Source organism: Pocillopora verrucosa, chromosome 5 (assembly GCF_036669915.1).
Source record: "Pocillopora verrucosa isolate sample1 chromosome 5, ASM3666991v2, whole genome shotgun sequence".
In the NCBI taxonomy this organism is placed as follows: Eukaryota; Metazoa; Cnidaria; class Anthozoa; order Scleractinia; family Pocilloporidae; genus Pocillopora; species Pocillopora verrucosa.
The window spans coordinates 13,271,189-13,289,043 of NC_089316.1; the positions used below are offsets into that span (position 1 = coordinate 13,271,189).

Here is a 17,855-nt window from a genome sequence, read left to right on the forward strand (position 1 = left end):
TCCCTAACAACCCGAAACAGAAGTAATTGTGGCATGAAAAACATCCAATGAGAGACTGTGATACGACTCAGAATAAATCGGTGGGGCAGGTTAGAAATTGATCGAAGGGGGATTTTGAATTGCAGAATATAGCATATTCGAAGAAAATTTAGTAAAAGCCCCTAAATGAGTCCATTCCTGTTCCAGAAAGATGAAACTTTGATCGATTCAAACCTTAAAAGAGATCACTTAAATTGCAGTTCCACAGAGACCACTAAAACAGTATAACAACAATCACTACACAACTGACAACTGATCTCAATTGTCAATACAACGTTTTCGTTCCAAAACAAAATATATATGATTCTCGACATCTTCGTCTAGTCTTTATCGAAACAGACAGAGAATATTATTGCTTGGAACGTTCCAACTCCTCATGTGAAGTCCATGCCAGATATGTATTCCAAAACAGTGATAGTGATACCCTCCCTCCCCACCCCCCCCCACTAACCCCTACAAAAATTTCTTGGACAGACAACACTACTGCTTGGAATGTTCCAACTCCTTGTGCGAAGTCCATGCTAGATATGTATTCCAAAACAGTGATACAACATTCACAACCAGCACTCGCAGATGGGCTGGAAAAAAATAAAAATTACAGAACTGAACAGCTGGCCAGATTTGGTAGTTCACAACCATATTGGGATAAAATTCCTCGTAGATTTTGTCACTAATCTCTTTGATGGTGCGACGTTCAACGACTCCGACAGCACCGTAAAATAAAACAAGAAACACTGGCGCCAGGATGCTTTGATCTACTGTCATTTTCCGGATGGCATTTCCAGGGCTTTTGCGAGCAAATCTTTTATCCAGTTGTGCGTACCATACGTGGAATATGGGGCCAATCACAACAGTTCCGACAGCCGCCATTCGGGCTGTACGAACCAAATCATGCTCTCGCAATGGGACTTTCTCAACGTATTGTTGTGCAATGAAGTCTCCAGCTCCGAGAAGTGCTCCTGAAAATAAAACAAGCTAAATAAGAACACCATGTTATTTTTGTCAGCAGCCTCTTTTGTGTCACCCTTTATTTTTTCTCCTTCCACCTGATTCACCTTCTGGATATTTTTTCGAGACTAAATCCACCACTTCTTCTGCATAGGGGATCATGGGCAATTGTGAGCGGGCAAGCATGTATGTGTAATGTATGTGTGTAAGTAATGTAGAATAACGTAATGTGAAATGTTAACATCAGATTTTTTAAAATATACAGAAATTATCAGAAAACTATTCAGCGTTATAATTTTCTGAGTTCTTGTAATGAACGAAGCTGCAAAAAATGGTCTCCGGCCTCACAGAGCCACAACTAAAGACAGTGAGATCCACCTACTCCCTTCCCTGGACGGGCAGTTGTGTAAAATCAAGTAAGCCACGTCAGTGAAGTCTGACGGGTCAAATACTTCAGGCAGAAAAAGTTAGACCTGTGAGTAAAATAAATCCTGGCAAATAAAATACGCAAGCCAAGGAAAGTGGGAAAACGAGGGAAGCACGGAACAAGAAACGATTAGGCCACACTAGGCTATAATTTATGTCCTCATATATAAAGTACCAACCGAGGACCCTGGGACAAAAACAAATGAAGGTGACAGATTTCTGTGCTCGAGACTAGGCTGACGCCACGAAGTAAAGAACCACATACTCATTTTCGGCGATTTTAATGTACACTTAAGAGTCATATGTAAAGTTTACCGTCAATGCTGCTTTAGAGAAAGTCTTTGAAACAAAAGAAAGTTGCAAAAACGAACACTAATTTTAGTTTCCTGATAATTCTTACTCTTTCACCGTTCTCTACTTCGCTACCGTAAGCAGCGTTCACTGATTTTATGTAAGACAGTTCCGAGACTTTGAAAGATACACTTGATTTTTCGGTGGCCAATCCATTCTGCTTTACGAAGAGGCCATTTAACATTTCTAAAAACGATTGATCAGGACTGAAGTGATTCTTAGAGCTCGTAATGTCATAAAAACCAGAAGTTCTCTAGCTGAGTGGTCGACGGCATTTGAAATATCTTGCAAGGATTCGGAACTGATCCTTGAAAAAGTTTTCGCTCGTCTTTAAAAGATTATTTTGTATTGAAAATAATGTATTTCGTATGTACTTCGCAAAGAGGACTGTGAGAGCAAATTTTGACCGAATTAGATCACGAGGAGCCGCGGTTTCAATCTGAACGAGTTTGATTTTGCGATGACTTCCTATACCACAACGAATTTCAACGCAAACTAGAAATTCCTGCAGAATATAAATCTGACTTACCTGAAAAGATTTTGAGAAACCTAAAGTGGAGTGGCAGTAAATGTATGAGAAATTAGAAAAATAAGTGCCTGTGGTTTGAAAAACACATGCGACTCTTCGAATTATTGTGATGTCAAGACAAATATTTAATTACCTTGCGTTCGATAGACCGTAATCCCAGTTAGAGTGCAGAACACTGGTTGGGAACGTAGACCCGAGAAGTAATTTGCGGTTTTTATGACCAAGCCGCTGAAAAATTATAAATCTTGCCCACAAATTTTTAAATTTACCTCAAAAATTAGCTTGTTAGGAACGATTAATGATTCAAGGGTCAAAGTCTACCTGTCGAGATGAGCTGAGTTTTCCACGGATGAATCTCTAAACATCGCATGTACCATCTCCAAGCACGAAGAGGTAATCTCATGGCACCACTGAATCCTTGTTGTTACACTAACGTTTCACAGCCCAGCCATGATGCTTTCCTAACTATTTATCAAGTTGCTTGTATTGTGAAATATGAATGACGTTATTACCGGCAGCAGTGAACCTTGAATATATTGTGGCCTGAGTCAAATTTGCATTTCGCCGTACAATATTCAATATAAACCAGCATCACCGCTACCATAGAAACATAAAAATTTTAAACGAAACTTTGAACTCGGACCAAATGATTTCCAGAATGTTGGGTTCGGAAATTCATATCAGAGATTTCAACGGAATTATCGCTACGATAAATAACTTTCGAACAAGAAATAAAGTTGCGAATGACTTTTACCCCACAGCGAAAGTTGCACAAATGACTATTCCCAGGTGAACACTGGCTACCCCCATGTAGGGGAGGGGAGGCCGCACCTCGTCGCTAATGTCCGAAAGCAAAAAGTCTCCCGAAATTGAAATTGATAACCCTCACAAGGTTGAGCTCGTGCACATCATGTGTGCAGTAATTATAAAAATTTCAGCTTCGAACAGTTAACAGTTTCGTTGGTAAGGAGACAATAAAACGAGGAAGGAATAAGGTCGGTTTTTACATCCATTCCCAGGAGTTTTATTTATCTTTTCCCTATGACACTGTCGATGATGTCATAAGAGGCGGTGATCAGTGAAGGGAGCCTGTTACGGGCTAAACGGACGAAAGTAAGAGGTCTTAGTAGTACATGCATAGCCAATTCTTTATTTAAAGAGAGTAGGCTAAATAGCCAAAAGGCTAACTGTGGTCGTCAGGTCTTACAAGGCGGCGGTAGACGCTAGTAACTGGTTCTTTGTTTTAAACCCCTGCAGCATTCAAGCTGTCGGGTTTATTATTATTATTATTATTATTATTATTATTATTATTATTATCATAATTATTATTATTATTATCATTATTATTATTATAGTGTAATAGTGTAAGTTTTGCGGGAATATATCGAACGGTCCAAAGCGGGCAAAAAAATATTTCTTTTTCTCTGTTGAAGCAAGTTATTGCTCGGGGTTCCTTTCATTTCACCAGCCTTGGACGTAACGCTTCTACACACAGCCTTTCGATGATGTTGGTTAGCCTGTGGCGCTCCAGGAGTGCGCGCGCGCGAAACTTCCGCTTTTTCTGAGAAATATAATTAAATTACGCCATAGGAAAACAAAATGGGTTTGGTTAAAATCGAAGTTCTTTTCAAGGAATGCCTTGAACCAGGAGCCCATTAAATATAACTGCTGCTTGAAAGCAAAGCAAAATGCTACGATCTAGAATTCCAATACTGATAAGCCTCGATCATATTCGGCCTAAGGATCCCCGATTGTCGCTTGGTGTGGCGAGTATTATCAGCCATTTGAGCCATAACAAAATCGAGTACAATGCTCACTCGTACAATATCGCTCAAGAAGTGCAGGTTTACCCGTTAGCAAGGAATATCCTTGACACGATTTGGAGCCAGTACAATGATTCGAAATATGATCTCATGTTTGGAGGCTTTGTTTGGAATGAGCCTTTCCTCAAGACGATTCTTCGCGAACTGAAATATTATGACTACCCAGGTCGGATTGTTATTGCAGGTCCTCAGGTGTCTTACGTCGAGAAAGGAGAGCTAGAAAAATACTATCCGGAGGGAGATGTATTCATACGAGGGTATGCAGAACAGGCTGTGTTAGAACTGGCGGAAGGGAAGGATAATATCCTAGGGGTCCACTTAGCAAACACTCCAGACAAGGGCTTTCATACGTCTACCAAATTATCCGACCTTTCGTCGCCTTTCCTCGACGGAACATTAGAACCTCAGCACTTCATGCGTTGGGAAACGACCCGTGGTTGTCCTTACAGCTGCTCATTTTGCCAGCACAGAGATCCATCACCTTCTTCGCCAGCAAATAAGAGCTGGACTAAAATCCAGCACTCGCAAAGGGATCGGATTCAATCGGAAATCGAATGGTTCGTCGACAATAATGTCCACGATCTTGCTGTGCTAGATCCCACTTTTAACACGCTGAACGGAAATATGGTACTTGACTTTCTAGAACGTGCCAGATTTTCCGGAAAAATCAGCCTTCAGTGCAGGCCTGAAAGAATCACGGAGGCGTTTTTAGATCAGGTAGAGTCCCTGAGCAAAACTACAGGAGCTGAAGTAGTTTTGGAGTTTGGTGTGCAAACACTCGACCCCGAAGAGCTGCTGCATATAGAGCGAGTGCGCAATGCTAACACATATAAGTTAGCCGAGAAAGTTTTACGCAAACTGGCACTTGTTAATCAACGTAGAATTAAGCATGAAGTCAGCCTCATCTTTGGCTTGCCCCTGCAAACCGTAGAGAGTTTCCAGCAGACTATACTGAAGCTTCAAGAGACGACCGATGGCTCGCTGGTCGCTTTTCCTCTGATGTTGTTACGAGGAACACCCTTATATTACCAAAAGAAAAAATTTGGGCTGATCGAAGGTACGGATATCGCACATCCTTTGATAGATCGGATCCAAAAATTCATTCCTCATGTTGTAACCTCTCCTTCTATGAGTTACATAGACTGGAATACGATGGCGAATATTGCTGTTTCTCTACAAGACCAAACAGAGCCAAAAGAGGAGAGTGGAATACATGCATGACATGATACGCAGGTTCTGAAACTTCATCTCAGTCAATTTTTAAAACTCCTAAACTCGCATTACACTGCTAAAAAAGACTGCGCGAGGGAATTGTTTTCATTATATTATTTCATCGTGGGTAAATAATATATAATATCTAATTATATAGTTTAATATAAGAATGCTTCGGAGAAAAATTGTTAGCTGAGTTTTTAAATATAATGCTTTCTTGAGAAAGTCACCTTATTGTGTTAAGGAAGTAATAATCTAATGCTTCTTTGACCACAAAAATCAATTGATCAATTTTAATTTTTGCTTTTTATATTCCAATGTAAATAGTCTACAAGTGCTACAGGCTGTAAGCCACCTAGCATCAGTAAAAAAAATTCAATTTAATATAGATCATAAAAGCCATTTAACAATTGAATGAAGAAACCAGCAGAACTGCTCAACTGATACTTAGAAGAGAATCATATGATGAAATATAGCCAAATTAAGAATATATATATATATATGTATAGTATCTGGGCAACTGCCCACCTACCCCTCCCCTGACTCAACAACAGTCAATTGATAACAACTTAGGGTTAATGTTGGGTTAGGGGAGGGGTAGGTGGGCAGTTGCCCAGATACTCATATTGATCCTATATATTTAAGGTAAATGAACTTACTGTAAAAAAAAATTGTTAATTTTTTACGTTCTGTGACGAATTCAAGACATCGAAAATATTGTATGTATCCATGAGCAGCATGTGAATTAATAGAACAGAGAGAGGCTTAATTTTGACCTCAGAGTGGAATTAAAGAGGAAATTGTTTTTCGTCTTGCCACGAATATGAGACAAAGATCAACTTACACTCTGCCTTTGCTTATCCAAGCACTATGTAGGGCATGAGTCCCTTGCAAACCACGACAGCGACAGCGGCGAGGTCAGGGTAAAACAAAAAAAGATCTTATGGGAAGCTGAACAATAGCCCAGCACGTGCGTTTAAAACTTTGAATATTCCTTACTGAGCTGTCCTCTGCACAAGCATGTGCAACCACGTGAAATCAGACCAAGATTTGCTTGGTTCGTGAACGGAAACGACAGCAAATTATTCCAGTTTGCATCTGGAACTCAACGCTGTCCACCTAAGTTTTGCTTAAGTTGATGTGTGGCAAAGGGACGCTTGACATAAAATACAATATTCTTTTTTTGCTCGACGTCTTTCCAGTCGCTGAAACTAACCCCTGACATCGGAAGGTCTCTTGAGGATTCATGGGGACCCAAAATTTTTCCTTCGTAACAAGACAGACTAAACCAACTTTCCGAGCTCAAAATATATTTCATCTTTATTAGGTTAGCTTATTCACCTTTTGATCTACATGTTGTAGTTCAGTTTCTTGCAGCCTACCTCCATAGGTGCAACTCCTTTCCTACCCCTCCCTCACTTGGCAAGGAGCGTTGAGCCTACCCCTACTAAGTTTTCCTAAAGAACAAGAGTTGTGCAAAAGTCACGCAGTCATCCAACTCGTCACGCAGAAGAAAGTGAAAAGACGGTGAAGTGAAAGACCGGAAAGTTGAACAGATATGGCACTTAAACAACCAAAGTCGAGAGTAAGTTGGTGAGAGTGAAGTTATTTTAGGTTTGACTTCAAAATAACTAGCCACGTCGGCCGATTTCTGCGTAGTAACCAAATATATCTCGTAGTGCTGTTGTAACGTTTCACAGCATGTCTGTCGTAGCCTGTCGTAGCTGTAACGTGAACCTATCGTCTTAAATGTTTATACAAACCTTAAACCGTATGCTTTTTTAAAGCATTGCAGGGGTCTCATATCATTAAAGGGGTCTCATATCTTTGATTTCACGGTGTAAGATTACCTTTTACATAAGTTTACTCAATGCAAATGTGAAGTGATTTACACGCGTAGCCGGTCTAAGGATACGTATAAACCCGCTAACACGTGTTGTGACGGGTATCTCTGTTTCCTAAATCCTTGCCTCTTTTCAATCCGATCTCTTCGTTTTGAATCAACTTCAGAGCGCATATCAGTGAAAGTTAGAATTTTCTTTGAGTCAATCGTTATGTTTACTCTCGTTCTTCAAACTCCACGTTGCTAAGTCCAAGATCTTGAGTCATTGAAATTTAATCCAATGCGATCGATGATACTACGTTAATATTTGTATTTCAAGTCAAGGTTAAATTCAGAAACATCTCTAAGACTCAGCACTCTCCTGATGCTCAAGCATAGTTTTTAAGTAAGTCGTTATTACAATGAAATTTTCTGGAAGTTTGGCAAAATAAATCAGAGTCGGAAGCCATATTTGTGTCCATATTTGGGCCTCGTCCAGAGAAAGTTGGGAGGGACTGGAGGTGTTGTTTCGTGTATCATGTTACTCTATACAAAATTATATAATAAGCTCAGTTATGCACGCATTCTTATTGGTTCTCACTTATAATCTATTGGAGGACAGACATATAGATGATGTCATCATTAAATCTTTTTTCTATATATTTTAATTCTTTATTATATAAAACAAGTAGATTCCAAGTTGCCATGCATCTGTTCAGTAATAGATCACAAATAACATCAAAATGTGGTAGCTTACCACATTTTGATGTCATCTGTGATCTATTACTGAACAGACACACGGCAACTTGGAATCTATTTGTTAAATAATGCATTTTCCTTACACTAAATCTAGCTACTTTAAAATGTATGGGAGGAGAGCTGCATTCTGAATGGCAAGTTTAGTTTGTTTAATGACCTAATATGTAAAGATCAGCAAGTGATTGCATTGTTAGAAACTTTGGGAGTCCCATTTAAATTTAATGGCAAACTTGTCACATGCTTTTACTTCTGGAGTACATTCAACTCCCAATGACTTGATCAAATTTCTATACCCCAAGCCTTGCAGTAACTTGAATCAAAATGATTTCCCATGGATTTTTATGCAATCCTTTTGAATTTTACTATATGTCTAATAATATTAGCCTAGCCAGTCAGGACGAAACAGCCGGCCCAATGAGTGCTGCAATCATATAATAAAAGACATCTGTTTATTCTTTTTTTTTTCTTTTTTTTCTTTTTCTTTTTTTTTTTTTCAGGTAGAGCTGCATGTTCATCTTGATGGAGCCATTAGGATACAGACCATAATCGATTTGGCAAAGTAATGCACTTATGGTCACCCTTGCAGAGGTCCTTGCTTGGGCACAGTTTGCCTGCTAGGGGACTGGCTATTTACAGAATAATATAATTGCTCTGATGATTATAGATATGCGTGTGCTTTGATTGGTAAAAGATTGCATAATATCTTGCTATAATCACTTAGCACAAGGTGGTTGTAACTGAAGCACTCAATTTAAAAATGGTTGCCTAGTATTTTGTCAATATTACTACGGAAGTGATAAACACAATATCAGAAAATACAATTCTGAAGGCAGAAAACATGCTGCTAAGTTTGGCGTAACCCTTTGAAAAAAAAAGATATGAAATTTTTGCTGATGGGGGGAGGGGAGGCCTGATGTCATAGGGTATTTGAAGGTTTGCTTTTCACAAGACATGGCTAGATTTATTTGTGGCAATTCACAGTTAGGAGTGAAAAGATAAATGGGAAAGTATTAGATCCACAAATGAATATTTTACTTATTTGGTTGTAATTACAGGAAGAAGCAATATCAGCTACCTTCTTTTGATGAGAGTTGTTTAAAGGACTATGTGTCCATTAGTCTAAATAAACCATCAACTTTGGCAGGTTTTTTGGAATGTTTCAAAATTTTTTACCCTCTTATTCGGTGAGTACCACAAACTCAACCCACCATTACCAGAACTTAACTTTAAACTTTGATCATTTGTACACACCCCCACCAATTGTTAAACCAGCCACTGGATGTATGGCTGAAGGTCCCATTCATAAGGGAAGTTTGGAGGCATGTTTTGCCCTTCCCCCACCCCTAGAAAATGTTGAGAACTTTAAGTGTCTCAGGTGCATCTTCAGTAATCTTACCCAAAAAACTCATGAATTACACAACTCAGAATGTAGTCACCACAAAGTACAATTTCCAAACTGCTCATGCCAGTTTCTCAAGTTCATATTCCATGTATAGCCACAAACAAGTGCTCTCTGGTGGAACCAATTCTTGTTGGCAAGACTTGCCTGTCCTCTCCATGATATGGGTTTTGCATGTCATGCTTTAAATGCTTATACTAGACTACTATGAAATCAATGACTGCATTCTATTTATAACAGTAATAAGACCAAGTGTAGTCCAGTTGGGTCTGTAATCATATGAGTGATTAACAAAATCAGATAACTGCAAAGCAGGAATCTGATTTGTTAATCACTCATATGATCACAGATGGAATTGGATGACAAGAAGTCCTGTTACCAATTAATCATAACCATTTCAATTTCTGAACAAACAAATACACCTAGAACAAATATCTCCAGTGGAGACTATGTCTTCAGTTAAGAATTCCTCCATTTTGGAAATTCCCCAGTTTTTCTTTGGATTAGTAGTTGTTGCTATGGTTATTTTGATCATTTTTGTGATTGGCAGATTAGCTGAGTGGACTTGAGTATGATTGGCTGCTTCAACTTCCGATTACAGGGGTGCAATTACAGCCAACTGTTCAATTACACTGTCCCATCACAACTGTACAGAATGATTGGTAAAAAATGAAGCTGTGAATGCACCAATAATATTTGAGGAATTTGTAATGGTTATGATTAAAGTGAGGACAGCACTGATTAGGTAATCACATCAGTTAACCCTTTCACTCTCAAGATCTCATTAATAATTCTCCTCACTGTCTGCCATAGAATTCTTATGAGGTTGGTCTGGAGAGTCTGGTATTGGATCTACTTATAACCCCTGATTGATATTTTTTCTCAATTCTCATCACTCTCCGGCTTGATATTGTGTTGATTTTGTACGGAGAAATTCTGTCTTGGTCACTCGTGGAAGTTGAAGGGTTAACTGACTGAGTTCAGCTTTGATTATAATTTTAAAGAGTTTTGAAGTGGTTGAAAGTAGCACAATGATGTACTTACTCTCGCTAATGAAAGTTAACGATTGTTTTCCTGACTTTTCTTTTTAAAATTAGAAATGATACTGAAGCAATGGAGAGAATAGCATATGAATTTTGTGAAGACCAGGCAGCATGTGGTGTCCTGTACTTTGAAGTTCGTTACAGTCCTCATGCCCTTTGTACAGAAAACTCAGCCTTTCCAGACCAGGAAAGAGTGTCCCCAAAAGCTATAGTGGAAGCAGTGAATAGAGGATTGAAAAAAGGAGCTGAAGATTTTGATGTGATTGCACGCTCTATTCTCTGTTGTATGCGTCACCTCCCTGGTAATGTATAGATGACATTTAAAAGATTTTATTCAGCTGGTTAATTAACACAGAAATTTATCATTGATAGTGACGTGTGGCCTTCAACTTCAACGAGAGGAAGCTAAAAAGCCCTTGATCTGCAGGAATCACCTTGCAGTTTGCTAGAACTTTTCTTCTAAGCTTTTTCCCACTTCACCCTCCATGTGGCAATTCTCGTTTGTGATAACCCAATGTAAGGTTTGTGGGAATACCTTCCAATTTTTCTCTGGGTTTGCTGCCAGCCTTCCCCACCTCCTGAACATGTTGATTATTAATAAGGGTTGAAATGAATTAAATTTTATTTAACAATGTGTTACTCGAATTTTAATGAACTGTTATCTTATTGCTAAGCGAGAACAGATTTAGACAAATTTACAAACACATTGAAGTATCATAAAAACTAAGATTACTTTTTGAGAAGATCAAATGAAAACATTGGTAGAAATCAACTTCTTGTATCATTATGAAATCAAGAACTTGGCATTTTTTAATAAACAAGTTTATCAAGTTGTATGAAATCTAAACATCAACAGACATTCAGTCATTGCCTTAGAAAAGTGGATGTGTTCTTTAATGCTAATTAATTATGCATGTGTGTAATTAAATTTGTGTTTGTTTTAAGATTGTTCAATGGAGGTTGTGTCCCTCTGCCAAGAATTTGCAAATGAGGGAGTGGTAGGAATTGATATTGCTGGTGATGAGCCGGTTTGGGAAGGACAAGCTATGGAAGGACATGTGATTGCATATAAGGTCTCGTTGTGCTTTTCATCTGTCTGTGGCTATGGTTATCACGATATATCCAGAATATATATATAGATGCGTTATTGGCCATGAGGTAAAGGTGGCTGGATATAGTAGCCAAGTTCTTTTTTTCTGTTTTTATGGACCGAGATGAAATGGAGGTTACTAAAAATGCAAAAGAAGAACAAGGCTGATGTCCAGCCAATTCTTGACCCAACAAGCTTGGTAAATGAAGGATTTATTATATGGCAAAAGAGATCTGTCATTTAGTAAGAATCAAGACATGTTTATTTCAAGAGACCTGAAAGAAAGCCAACTGTGTTTTTAGCAAAGTAAACCCACGGGAGTCATTTTTGTTTTCTTTGTTTGCTGACTGTCTCCTGCTGCTTTTTGCAACTCTATGGCTGATATTGTCCAAAAATTATAAACTTTGTATGTCTGCTCCAAGTAAATTTTTTTATTGTATGTGATCAAAGGGGACAATCCCAAACAGGCAAAATGGGCCAATCTTGCTTACTTGAGTAGCCAATCAGAACACAGGATTTGATTGATATTGCCCAAGAGCACTGCCAGCAATATAATAATTTAGATTTTAAGATATGGGGTTAAAAAAGCAAAATATTTGTGAAATAACATAATGTATAATAACTTCTGTGTAGTGTGGACTGTAATAATTTAGAGGGACATGATTCCATGTAGCACTTGTGGCAACCAAAAATCTAATTCAGAAGATTTCAGGCAGTGTCGCCCCAAGACACATTCAATGAGTGTTTAGGGCTATTTTACAGATCAAGATTGAAATGTAACAAGTTCATGAATACTAATCAAAAACTTGCAAAGAACTGATTATAGGGACACTAAACTTGCTTTTACATGCATGTGGTGACACTGAAAGGTCCAATTACAAAAACAAATAGAAACAGAAACAAACAGATAAATATTGTAACTATGTTCTTACCTAAGATAACAGAAATAATTAAACTAATCAATAATCAATTAAATAAAAATGAGCTTTCTGGCTAGTGTCCTTAACATTCCATATTCACAATCCCTCACTATTGACCTATTTCCATTTTTCTGGTTGATGGCATGGTTGGTCTACCCTGTAAATGTCTTACTGACATAGTAGGTTTGCCATTTATGAAAGAAATCTTTTTTTTATGCAGGAAGCTAAAAGGCTCAATATACATAGAACAGTCCATGCTGGAGAAGCAGGTCCAGCTGCCAATGTGAAAATAGTAAGTATTATTAGAATGAAAGTATTTTAAACCAGAAGTATGTCACTATGTTATCCATCCAAGAGCTATTTCCAGATTCATTGTAGAATATAAAGAAAACCATTTATTGTTGACCACCTTTCTTAAATGGTGAGCATCAAAGTTCTTCCCTTATTTTCATGTAAATACGTCTCCCTTGCCTTATAATGTTAACATATCTTAAAAAAATAGTCTTCATCACTCAAAAGCAAAGCTAGGAAGCCTATGTGAACTTCAGAATCAATATGTCAATGAAGGGCACAATTACAAGCAGGCACGTGATTTGTTGGTTTGAAGTGAAATCATTACCCTATTCATTTTAAGAGCTTACATCATAAGAGTTGCTACAGCAACATTCTTTTTCTGCCAGCATTCCAGTGGCATAGAACGTCAGACAGAGACCAATGGGAGAGTTTCTTGAAAGTTATAATAGCTTAACAGGCTTAAAGCCATATTCTAAACTGTTACTCTAAGGAGAATAACAGTGCAGGCCTTCGTTTCAGTTTCTGATATTTTTATTGTTTGAAATTCAAAACCATTTTAATTAACAGATGTTAGTTTTAATTAGTTATAGCATAAATCCATTTTGAAATAAAAACATGACAAAAACAGCTTTAGGAATTGCAAACCTCTAGACTTTTGAGAAACAAACTGAATGAATTGAATTGCACTGAATTTGTAAAGTATAATTTTCAGTGGTCTTGAGAAAGGTGTAATGTGCTGGAGAGCTTGTCAGTAGTAGCTGATGATTTCCAGCATCCATGGTTTGGCCAGATATGTTTGCTTGCCTGTCTGACCATGAGAACTCTGGGTACAGAATAGTTTCAATGCAGGGGGTTTTAAACATCATAATAAGCAACCATGGAGGACTTTCCTGGTAAGTAACTGTATTTTCTTCCTTATTCTTTTTTAGCAAGGATAAGGTACAGATGTTAAAGGATCTAGAAGAAAACACAGTTACTTACCAGGAAAGTCCTCCATAGCTGCCCACGATGTTTTTAACAGTTTCAAGACCCCCTGCATTGAAACTATTCTGTCCCCGAGTCCCACTTTCCTGAGTCCCTCATCCCCGAGTCCCATGTCCCAGTCCCCATGTCCCAGTCCCCATGTCCCAGTCCCCATGTCCCCGTCCCACTTTTAGTCACAACCATAATGCAATGTGATTCAAAGTGGAGTCAAAGACATTGAAAAATGCAGGAGAGTGGGCTTTTGGTTTCATTCTTTCTATAAGAAGGCAGAATATGCAACCATTTGTAGATGGTTAGAGGCCTGCAAAGGGGTCAGTATTAGTGCCAGACCCCAGGAAAACCTTGTCTCCAATCTTCTCACAGGCAGAGAAACATGTTTCCTGTAACCCTAGTGATGAAGGCCTGCTTGCAGGCTAATAGCAAGGGGTGACCATCATGCAGGCACCCCTTTGCCACTCCTAATTCCCTTGCATGGGAAGTATTGAGAATTTGTGTGGTGATCAATCAATCACTAGCATTCATTTTACATTTTGTTTTTGTTGAGGCATTAGACATCCTTCATGCTGAAAGAATAGGCCATGGATATCATGTTATACAAGATGCTGAACTCTATCGGAGAACAGTCAACGAAAGAATTCACCTAGAGGTTAGAAAAAGAAATTGCAATAAAGGCTTTGAAAATGTGAGTATTGTTCTTTAAGACAAGAATTTTCTTTGTTGATACCCTCTGATAGGTGTGTCCTACATCAAGTATACTAACTGGTGCTGTAAAGCCATGTTTCAAAACACATCCACTAAGAAGGTAGGAAGTAATTTCTTAAAAACAAATTCTGAACTAGATTAACAGTTAAGTAAAGAGAGCTGGTTCAAGAAATAAATTGGCTTCATTTGTTGGGAGTTAAAATTTTTGCTAATTGTGAACTCAGCTAATTTAGAATAATAATAATAATAATAATAATAATAATAGTAATAATGATGATGATGATGATAATGATAATAATGATTATAATGATCATTATTATTGTTATTATTATTATTATTATTATATAATTATGCAAATTTTATAGTGAGCCTCTGAGTGCTGGGAGAAAAATATGTAACCTGCATATACTTTCTACATTATTATATATTTGATAGATCTCTACAAGTAAAAACTTATGTATGCAGCAGGGGATGGGTGACCATAGAAGCTATCTGCTGTCCTTCAAACAAGATTAGCTTTGTTGACACTGACATTGAAAATTTAGCTTATAGTTATAGGATACCACTTCTTAAGTTCTGTATAGTTAGTCAGTTTAACTTTATCCTTCATTAGAATTGCTTAGTTGTAAAAAAGTTAATGCCTATCGGTGTGAAAGTGTTCCTTGTTATCCTTAATTAGTAATTAGAAGATTATTAAATTGTTACCATTAGAGCAATGTAAAGTGGACCCAATAATATGTAGGTTGTATTAAAAGGCTTGTTTAACTTAACGGTTTTGAAATGATATCTTTTTGTTATTGCTACTTTTACTCTTTGTCCAAAAGGAGTAAGATCCCTTTCACTGGACAAGATTGTTGCAAATGTGGCTTTGAGCAAATATCCTGTGTTTGTTTTCTAATTTAGTTTTATTTTAATATTGAGTGTTCTTTGTTTCAAGGTTTGTTGAGGATGGAGTAAATTTTTCCATTAACTCAGATGATCCACTTGTTTGCCAAACAAGAGTGGACCTTGAACAAGGTGTTGCTTTTAATAAAATTGGACTGACCCCTGCAGAATTAACCCAAGCGGTATGTTATGTTGTCTCTTTCTTGGCTTTTGCAATGCAAAGCTGCATGATAGTTAAGCTACTCTTTTACAAAACAGAGCGCTGGAGTTTAGATTAGGATGTTTGGGTGCAATGAAGCCCTACCCTGCACTGCACATGTTTGTTCTTGGGTCAAGTACACAACAGAGCAATTTTGAGTGTTGAAAGAAATCTGGAATGGTTTTGCTTTCACTTTACCTTGCACTCTGATTGGCCCAGGAAACCCGTGCCAACCAATCAGATGAAAAACTAAAACCAATCACAACTAGGTCATATATGTTTCCCGCATTTTGCGCAAGTTATTTTGTTTTAAAGTAAGTAGGTAAGTGAGTTTCATTGGCTTTTTAAAGGTATCTTCCTTTCTTCTAATTGGCCATTTAGATTACTTTGGTTTTGGTTTTACGACACTCAGTCCAGTCCAGTTGCTTCATACAATAAAAATAATTTTAAATTCCAGCAGTGATGAATATTAGCTTATGGCAAGCTCATGTTCAGTGGAAAAAAAATGGGCAGGCAAGAATGAGCGGGAGATACATGTATGTGAAATGCACCCTTGCTCGCTGGGCAGGGTATAAATGTGTGCAAAATGCACCCTGGCTTGTTAGGCAGAATAGACATGTATACAAAATGGCCCCTGAGTTGCTGGGTGGAATATACATTTATGCAAAATGCACCCTGGCTGGTTAAGCAGTAGATAAATGTATGCAAAATGCACCCTGGCTTGTTGGGCAGAATATACATATGTGCAAAAAGGACCCTGAGTTGCTGGGTGGAATAAACATGTACAAAGTGCATCCTGGCTTGTTGGGCAGAATATATATGTATGTGAAATGCATCCTGGCTTGCTGGGCAGAATATACATAGATGCAAAATGCATCCTGGCTTGCTGGGCAAATTATACATTTATGCAAAATGCACCCTAGCTTGCTGGGCAGAATATACATCGATGCAAAATGCATTCTGGTTTGCTGGGCAGATTATGCATGTATGCAAAATGCACCTTAGCTTGCTGGGCAAAATATACATGTATGTAAAATGCTCCCTAGCCTGCTGGGTGGAATATACATGTTCTATGTAAAATGCATCCTGGCTTGCTGGGCAGAATATACATGTATGCAAAATGCATCCTGGCTTACTGGGAGGAATATGCATTGATGTAAAATGCATCCTGGCTTGCTGGGCAGATTATACATGTATGCAAAGTGCACCCTAGTTAGCTGGGTGGAATATACATGTATGTAAAATGCATCCTGGCTTGCTGGGCAGAATATGCATGTATGTGAAATGCATCCTGGCTAGCTGGGTGGAATATTTATTGATGCAAAATGCATCCTGGCCTGCTGGGCAGATTATACATGTATGCAAAATGCATGCTAGCTTGCTGGGCAGAATAAACATGTATGCAAAATGCATTCTAGCCTGCTGGGTGGAATGTACATGCATGTAAAATGCACCCTAGCTTGCTCATAACATGTTTTGCCATACTTGCCATTAGTTTTTTAACTTATTTTTCTTCCTAAGAAGTGTGTTGATATAACAAAGAGGTGCATACATGATATCATTTTTTTTTCAGACATTTAATGCTGCAAGATCTGCATTTCTTCCAGAAAATGAGAAACACAACCTTATTGAGCAACTGAAATTAGTCCACGGAATATATTGATCCCTTAATTAACACAAATCAATAATGATTACAATAGTTGATATAACAATATATGTGGGGTTATTGTCCAAGTACGAGGTCAAGATGAGAAGTTGACAAAATTTTTTTTTTCCCATTTCATCTCAGTCCATAAAAACATACACAAAAAGAGGTTAATATCCAGTCTTCTTGGCCAAACAAGCACTAAGAACCAATTCTTCTGTTTTCTATTTTTCCAGTTTCTGAACATGTCTATCTCATGAAATCCAAGCACGTGAATCTCTCTTTTTTTTGTCATTCATTTTGTCTGGAGCAGAACTTGCTAATTGAGATTGTTGGATATGTTAGGACCTAGTCTTATTGGGAAGTGTGCCATCCATTTCCTTGCATTTGATGTAAAATTTTTGAAGATGTTATTAGCAGAGATTAACCTAATATTTATATTTTTTTCTAGAAAGGGTTAGGTGGGTTATGGGTTGTTTACTTCAAAATTCAAAAGGCTGGCTGATTTCTGAAATGCTCTCGAATTATAGATAAAAATGTTTTACCTCGGAAATTTATTTTAATCTTAAGCAAAAAAAACCATGTAAGAAAAAGTGTTTTAGTTGTTGTTAGTTTTGAAATTCTCACTATCATTATTTATATTATTATTGTAAATGTAGTACTTGAGCTCATATTAAAAAGAAATAAATCTCTATCCTCTAAATTGAAGAATGTTTCCTTCTTTAATCCCCAGATCATTTTGTTTTTGCAATAGAGTTTTCATACAAAAAAAGCTCAATCAAGGA

The 17,855-nt window shown here is 37.7% G+C and overlaps 2 protein-coding genes across 3 annotated transcripts; one reads left to right on the forward strand and one right to left on the reverse strand.

Annotated features, from left to right (window-relative positions):
• Window positions 1-295: 295 nt before the first annotated feature.
• LOC131784471 (protein Mpv17) lies at window positions 296-2,844 on the reverse strand. The gene is made up of 2 exons (XM_059101283.2): window positions 2,615-2,844; window positions 296-998 (listed from the first exon to the last, which is right to left on the reverse strand). The coding sequence occupies exons 1-2, from the start codon at window positions 2,694-2,696 to the stop codon at window positions 520-522; spliced, it is 561 nt and encodes a 186-aa protein (XP_058957266.2). The 5' UTR covers window positions 2,697-2,844; the 3' UTR covers window positions 296-519.
• Window positions 2,845-3,285: 441 nt separating this feature from the next.
• On the forward strand, window positions 3,286-17,778 carry LOC131784470 (adenosine deaminase-like). 2 transcript variants are annotated; one of them, XM_059101281.2, is made up of 10 exons: window positions 3,785-6,913; window positions 8,407-8,468; window positions 8,965-9,093; window positions 10,406-10,653; window positions 11,297-11,424; window positions 12,582-12,653; window positions 14,184-14,285; window positions 14,374-14,441; window positions 15,279-15,408; window positions 16,999-17,778. In XM_059101281.2, exons 1-10 carry the CDS (start codon window positions 6,887-6,889, stop codon window positions 17,086-17,088), a joined length of 1,056 nt encoding a protein of 351 aa, XP_058957264.2. In that variant the 5' UTR covers window positions 3,785-6,886; the 3' UTR covers window positions 17,089-17,778. The 2 variants fall into 2 exon arrangements, 1 of the variants encoding a protein (XP_058957264.2); XR_010717501.1 differs by lacking the exons at window positions 10,406-10,653; window positions 11,297-11,424; window positions 12,582-12,653; ... (2 more) ...; window positions 15,279-15,408; window positions 16,999-17,778 and having other exon boundaries at window positions 3,286-6,921; window positions 8,965-9,038.
• Window positions 17,779-17,855: the final 77 nt, after the last annotated feature.